This window comes from Papaver somniferum, chromosome 11 (assembly GCF_003573695.1).
Source record: "Papaver somniferum cultivar HN1 chromosome 11, ASM357369v1, whole genome shotgun sequence".
Classification (NCBI taxonomy): domain Eukaryota; kingdom Viridiplantae; phylum Streptophyta; class Magnoliopsida; order Ranunculales; family Papaveraceae; genus Papaver; species Papaver somniferum.
The window spans coordinates 34,539,266-34,546,845 of record NC_039368.1 but is presented as its reverse complement, the minus strand read 5'-3'; the positions used below and the strand labels follow the sequence as shown (position 1 = coordinate 34,546,845).

General features: G+C 35.6%; 1 protein-coding gene across 1 annotated transcript; it reads left to right on the top strand.

The window, feature by feature from the left end:
- The first annotated feature begins 475 nt into the window (after window positions 1-475).
- LOC113321714 lies at window positions 476-3,982 on the top strand. The gene is made up of 7 exons (XM_026569617.1): window positions 476-1,082; window positions 1,390-1,476; window positions 1,561-1,821; window positions 1,951-2,115; window positions 2,419-2,472; window positions 2,584-2,730; window positions 3,259-3,982. Exons 1-7 carry the CDS (start codon window positions 897-899, stop codon window positions 3,634-3,636), a joined length of 1,278 nt encoding a protein of 425 aa, XP_026425402.1. The 5' UTR covers window positions 476-896; the 3' UTR covers window positions 3,637-3,982.
- Window positions 3,983-7,580: the final 3,598 nt, after the last annotated feature.

Genomic DNA, 7,580 nt, shown 5'->3' with positions numbered 1-7,580 from the left:
GAAAAAGAAAAAAATTTAAATCCAAAAAAATGTATCCAGGGGCAACAAACCCTCACCATGATTGATTGAACAAATATCACACAATCAAACACCCCCCATTAAAGAAAAACACAAGAAAAGTGATACTACACTGTATAAAAGCAAAATGGGGAAAGGGTCACGTGCTAGCAGTAACAATACGTATCCCCTGTCTTCTTTTCCGACTCCATTTTGAAAAAAAATCAGCAGGGTAAAAATGTAATAAACAAGGATGAGATGAGGTCGAGCGGAAAAAGAAAAAAAAAGTGGGGAAACTGTAACAACAACAACGGCCACTTCTTCTTTTTCCTTTCCCCCAAAAAGACAAACCCTCCTCTCCATCTGTCTTAGTGTACGTCAATCGACGAAATTTTCCCCCACTACTTGAAAAGAAACCATCCATCTCTCTTTGTCCTCTCCTCTTCCCTTTTTTTTACCGTTTTTCTTTCTCCATCTCTCGTGTGAAACAGAGCCTGCCTCATACTAGTGAGAGAAATTGAAAGAAATACTAGTACTACTAGTACTCTACTCTATACTCTTTCTGGTTCTATGAGGGAGAGAGAGTGAGGAACATAAAACACTCTCTCATTACTCGCACAACTCAAAACAAACATTACCACCGTCGGCGGTTTTCTTTGGAATTTTGTGACAACCCAAACACTCCTTATCTAGGAGGAATAATCAACAATCTCTAGAGAGAGAGAAGAGATAAACAGAGAGAGAGAGAGCTGAGGGTTGAGGAAGATTTCAAGAAGATTTGAAGAGTTGAGTGAGCATGAAGAGGGAATTTAGTTTACATTTTTAGCTAAATATATCCGAAATCTTGAAGTTCTCTTTACTGGGTTTCAGCTGGTTTTGGAAAAAAGTTGTGTGCAATCATGGCTACTGTGCAGTTTATCAGTAGTGAGAGAAGGGTAGTAAAAATGGTGATGATTGTAATGATTTTGGGTTTGGGTTTATTCTTTTCATCTGGTGTTGAAGCTCGAATGGGTATTGAAAGACAGAAGCTTGAAGTTCAGAAGCATTTGAAGCGTTTGAATAAACCTCCTGTCAAAACCATTAAGGTTCTTCCTTGATTCCATCTTGTCCCCCTTTCTATTGATCTAATTTTCATTATTATAGACTTATTTCTGTACCTTTTCCCTTATTTTGTTTGATTATTATGAGTTAATGGAGAACTGTTTTTCTTTTCTTTTTTTCACTCTCACTAACTTCATTTCCCAGAATAGGTTGATCTCTTCCATTAGTATTTGGGTTTTTCTTCTTCATGATTTTCTGATAAATGGGTGCTTGTGATTTCTTCATTCTCACCTCTGATGCTTCTTTTCATTTACTGGTATTTTTGTCTGATATTTGTTTGAAAAAATGCAGAGCCCAGATGGAGATATCATTGACTGTGTACCTGTTGCTCATCAAATGGCCTTTGATCATCCATTTCTCCGGAACCACACTATTCAGGTTTGATTTCTATGTTGTCTCACTGTTCATTATTTTATTAGTTTCTCTGCTAGATTTGATGTAAATTATTTATGGATGTTTCAGATGAGACCAACATATCATCCAGAAGGCATTAATTTTGAAGAGAACAAAATTGCTTCATCAAAATCGAGTAAAGAGAAACCCATTACTCAACTATGGCATGTAAATGGTAGATGTTCGGAGGGTACTATACCCATTAGAAGAACAAAGAAAGCTGATGTTTTCAGAGCAAGTTCTGTTAAGAGATATGGAAAGAAGAAACACAGAAGCATCCCTAAACCTAGGTCTGCTGCTCCTGATCTGATTAATGAAAGTGGTCATCAGGTAATAATAATAATGCTTAAACCCACAAAGCAAAAGATATTACAAAACACTTTTGATTAATAATTTTGATTTTTCTCACTTTACTTAGTTGCTTAATTCATTTTTGTTCTTCTTTTTGGAGGTGAGCAGCATGCAATAGCGTATGTTGAAGGAGATAAGTATTATGGAGCTAAAGCAACTATAAATGTCTGGGAACCAAAAATCCAACAATCAAATGAGTTCAGTTTATCACAATTATGGATCTTAGGTGGTTCATTTGGTGAAGATCTCAACAGCATTGAAGCTGGTTGGCAGGTAAAAAATTATATAATTACAAACCCCCTTTTCAGAGTAGAGCATGAGTGGATTATGATAAAGTCATCTTTTGATTAGTTATTTCTCTTCAACTCATTGCAAAACTTTGTGAAGCATATTCGATGAAAAAAAAAGGTTAATTAGAGATAAACCAAAAAAAAGAAAAGTTTGCTTTACTCATCATCTTTTGATAAGTAAAATGAAAATGTGAACCCATCAAGAAAAGGTTGAAGATTAAAAAAAAAATGTGAATTTTCTCTCTTACATATATCCTTTTGATTCATTAAACTTATTGGATAACAGGTCAGCCCAGATCTATATGGAGATAACAACACAAGGCTCTTTACATACTGGACTGTAAGGCTCCCCATGTGCATTTGTTTTGTTTTTGGTTTCTTTCTTTCAGTACTGTAAAAAGTACTGAATTTTGTTGTTTATAATGAGTTTCTTATGACAATTTTTCTGCAGAGTGATGCATATCAAGCAACTGGGTGCTACAATCTACTGTGTTCAGGCTTCATTCAAATCGACAGTGAAATTGCAATGGGTGCAAGCATCTTTCCCACGTCTGGCTACCGTAGCTCTCAGTATGATATCAGTATACTTGTCTGGAAGGTAAATACCAAAAGTATAATGATGCTGTAGTCCCCCTAGAAATAGAGAGAACAACTGAAATAGTCCTATTCAAACCTCAAAAGGAAATTTTAAAAAAAATTACAAAATATATTTCAGATAAAGCTTTCTGATATCTGTTAATATTATGCTGTGTTATTTGACTAATTATTTAATTAGGTAGAAGAAGTAGGTTAAAAATGGACTTGTTTGTGAAAATTGAACCAAAAAAAAAGAGAATCTCTGACATTTCATTCATCCTTGTTATGTTTTGTTTTATTAGTAGTAATAATAATTTTCTGGTTTAGTTTATTTGACTGTAATTTATTGGTTATCCTATGGGGTATTTTGGTTTTTACTTGGGAGGGGACTAAAATCCAAAGAGAGGACAAATTTGAAAGAAGGAAAAAAAAAAAAACAGAGAATCTCTGACATTTATTCATTCATGCAGGATTTAACCTATGATGCATTATTGTTTATTATTTGATCATAGTAGTTTTAAATCATAATCTGAGTTTATTTATGTTGTAGGATCCAAAGGAGGGACACTGGTGGATGCAGTTTGGGAATGATTATGTTTTAGGGTATTGGCCTTCATTCTTGTTCTCATACTTAGCTGATAGTGCATCCATGATTGAATGGGGAGGTGAAGTTGTGAATTCAAACCCAGATGGACAGCATACTTCAACACAGATGGGCAGTGGACATTTCCCTGAAGAAGGGTTTAGTAAATCAAGTTATTTCAGAAATATTCAAGTTGTTGATGGTTCCAATAATCTTAGGTCTCCTAAAGGCATTGGGACTTTTACCGAGCAATCCAACTGTTATGATGTTCAGAATGGCAATAATGGTGATTGGGGCAGCTACTTTTACTATGGTGGTCCTGGCAAAAACCCTAACTGCCAATAGAAGAAGACCCTAATTACTCTACCACCACCCCCTTGTAATTGTATCATTCAATATGTCCCTAATCCCTCTCCCCTCAAACTCCCTAGGTTTTTAGTCTTCTCTGTAATGGCAAGTTTTGATATTTTTATTTGTCTTTTTTTTTTTTACTATAACTCTCCATATAAGTTACTGGAGAGGAATGCCAAAAGTTTCTTAATCTCAAAAGAAACTGGCCTTTTCATTAATTACCCTCCCTCCCTCCTACTGTTACCTTTCTCTATGTGTATTTGTTTGGTTGCTCCTCTCTTTGGAGCTGGTTTGTTCAGTTGTCAAATGAATGAAATGAGATTCTGATATTTGAGCACGTTACATGTTTGTGCTTTTTTTCCGTCAATGGGATACCCGCTGCTGTTGGTAGAAAAAGTTAGTGCCCCTTACCTATGTCCTTTCTTTACCTTATCTTTGTTGTTTGGTAAAAGGTGCTTCCAGAGAAAAGGCTGTGGAAAGGGGTATATACCCGTTGGATTCCAGATCAATGGTCCTGGCGTTTATCACTGAAACTTTATGAACATTTAACTATTGCATGTGATGTCCATGTCTCAACAAGAGGTCAATTTTTTCCAATTTGGCACAGGAGGAAAGGCAAATTAGGAGGCCCATTGCCTTTGGAAATCTTGCATTGGCTTTGGAATCAAAGAACAGTTAATAACTTGGCGTCAATGTCATGATGTTAAGTTGTGGAGGTGTCATGATCACATAATTAAGGGTCAACTGAGCACATGAGGGAGTACAATATTGAAGGCAGTGCTGCTAAATTAAGATGCTTGGCACATCGAAAGGTCTAACTTGAATTGAAATGCTTACACACCCAAGGAAATTGATAAGGGAAAAGGATAATTAAAAGCAAAAATTTAAGAAAATTGAATGGTTGTTATTGGGGAGAAACTATTGGGACACCTAAAAATCTTCGTTTAACGTTTTCAAAAGAGTAAAAGATTGGAGTCCCACACGTTTTATCATATGGGTCCATTGCTTTGTTTGTTTAGAGGCATTGGTCAATAATATGCATTCTTGTCTAGCTCTTGCGGGCTTGTTGTTTAGAACATTGGTTGGCATAGTGAAAAGAAGGAAGACACAAAGGACAGTAATCTGTAAAAAAAAGGGCTAACCACACAAATTTGAATAGTGAAAATCCATTGAACCAATCATAGTGGTTGAAAGATCAAGAATGTAGAATCTTAGGAGTTGATCTATTCTACACTGCAGTGATGGCCTTGTGGATATAATAATGAGCTTATCGAACTGATTAAGGTGTTAGATTTACTTCTAAATTAGTCAACTCTTCTTTTTGGCTATGAAACAAACGCTTTGTTTCTTCTACTCACCGGAGTGTTTAACTTCGAGAGCTTTGATAATTAGGTCATGTGTCTTGTTTCAGCTTTAAAATCTGTCATTTGGGAATATTCAACTGTAGTATCTTTTTGTAAGAACTCGAGTGGTTCAAGGAAAGATTCTTAGTAAGGATGTATTGGGTTCCAAAAGTATTATCGAGAAAGATGTTTTTTTCTTGATTAACTATTCAAGTGTTTGTCACTACTACTATATTTATTCTTAGAATGGTACAAAAATTAAAGCTACTTATACATACATGATTCATGAACACTTTCATAATTCCATTCATGTAGGTCTTATACTTTGTTGGGATTAATTATCATAATCATAGATATGATAATCATTTTATGAGAAGATTTGAAGATGTAAGCAAGCATTTAAATAGAATCCGTGAGTGCTTTTTGTTTTTACATTATGGGTCTACTTCTTCTATGAAGAGGTTAAAGCTAAATCAATAATGACTTTGGTGGGTTCTGTAGTAAAATTTAGCCATCATCTCAAAGTTGACGTGGCTCCTTCCTTAGGCTGAGTCTAGCCGGGAAGGCAAGGGGTATTTGTACAGTCTTGCCACGTTACGTACGAAAATACTGGATGACTCCCACTCCCTTCTACCGTTCCTTCCCCCGCCTTCGTGTTGAGTAGGTATTGGCCAAAGCCAATAATAATGGGACCTCTTGTTTCTCCATAGGATCAAAGTCAATAAAATCAAGAGTCCAGATCGTGCCATGTAAAGGTGGAACGGAGTGGGAGAACTGGGTGGGGGAAGTGTAGCAGATTCGCGTTACGTGGGGATAAGGTCTTAGTCTAGTGGTGGTGAGGGAGGAAACTAGGATATGGGCGAGGAATGCTTCCTCGCCCAAGAGTGTTTTATTTATATAAAACACTAAAAGTGAGCCCAAAATTTGATATTAATATATTTTATTAGATTTTTTTATTATAATGAAAGAGTAAACGAGGATTTGAAAAGACGAGGGTATCCAAATATACTCCAATCTAAAACTTTTCCACCTATAAGTCCTTTCTCCGAAAGTGATTGTCTATGGACTGAGTCGAGACGATACAACTAATCGGTTCACACTTCGTGTGACCGTCTATGGATACGAGATCGAGACAATAAGACAACAAGATTACTTGTATGATAACTTGTATGATTGACTACGGATACAAGATCGAGACAATACAACAACGAAGTATGTTTACTTGATAATACGTTCAGACTTAACCAAACACAATAGGATTGCTATCAAGTAAATAGGAATTAACGTTTGTGTATTTTACTTCTAATTATAATAAAAAACAATTATAATTGCGAAAACAGAAAAGTAAAATACACAACAAGATTTTGCTAACGAGGAAACCGCAAATGCAGAAAAACCTCGGGACCTTGTCCAGAATTGAATACTCTCAGGATTAAGCCGCTATACAAAATCTAAACCAACTTCGTATAGTTGAGACCAAGCAACTAAACCTATAGTTCACCTAGTTCCGTCTGTATCCATGTGCCTCCAACTTGCAATAAGTCACGCACTTGGAACAATTCCTTTGGTTCGTATTCCAAACAGTAAAGGAACAACAAATCTGTTCGGTAACAACTATTTTCAAACAAGTGATATGAGTTTGACAAAAGGTTCTTCCGTTTATCCCAATAAACTCCTTTGTCGGGTTCTTAGATCTATCTTTCAACAATTACCAAAGTAATTGTTTAGACTATGCGATCAATACTTCAATCACAAATAAATGTATTGATGCTGATCTACTCAATTAATCAATCAAGATTATCAACAAGATAAACTTATTATAGTTGGATCCCCAGCCGATCAAGTTTTTCACATACCAAAGATTATGAACCCAAATCAGAAATCTTCTTCGTCTTCAAATCTTCTTAGATCTTCAATAAACACCTACACACAATCAACTTGAATCTCTTGTGATCAATCACACACACACAACGAAGTCTGTTAACAGTGAATTATCACAAGACGTCTTTAGATCTATAAACAGTCTAAAGATCCTCGTCGAAACTTCGATCTAGCTTGAGTGAATCTTATATCAGAAGAGAAGATTCTCAAGCATAAAAAAACTAGGTGCAATCAAAGTTCAACCATCGTTAGTCAATCAAATCAATCGAAAACTAATGATAAACCGCAATTATCTAGTTTCCCACCAACAATACTCGTAGAGCTTCCCAATCTCAAAGAAGTCTTTAATATGAGCGGTCGTAAGAGATTTCTCCTAATTAGGATACTTTCATCTCCGAATAGACGGATCCACCAGTAACAACACAACCAGGTAGTTTTGCAGGCTCTGAGGATTAGTTTGCTTGAAATGCAAACTTCAATATTTATATACCAAGGAAGTTCCGACACCAAGGAATTTCCAAAATCGAAAATATTCTCAAGATATGCAATATATTTCCAAATTCGGTTTTCGTAATTCCTGGAAATGCTCTGTCCAAATATTACCGAAATCTCAGTAGAAAATCTCCAATTAGTAAATGCACATTACAGATTTTATTTTCTAAAGATATGCATTTTAATTGCTGGAAATTAAAAGCATATAAAACTAAAAACTTT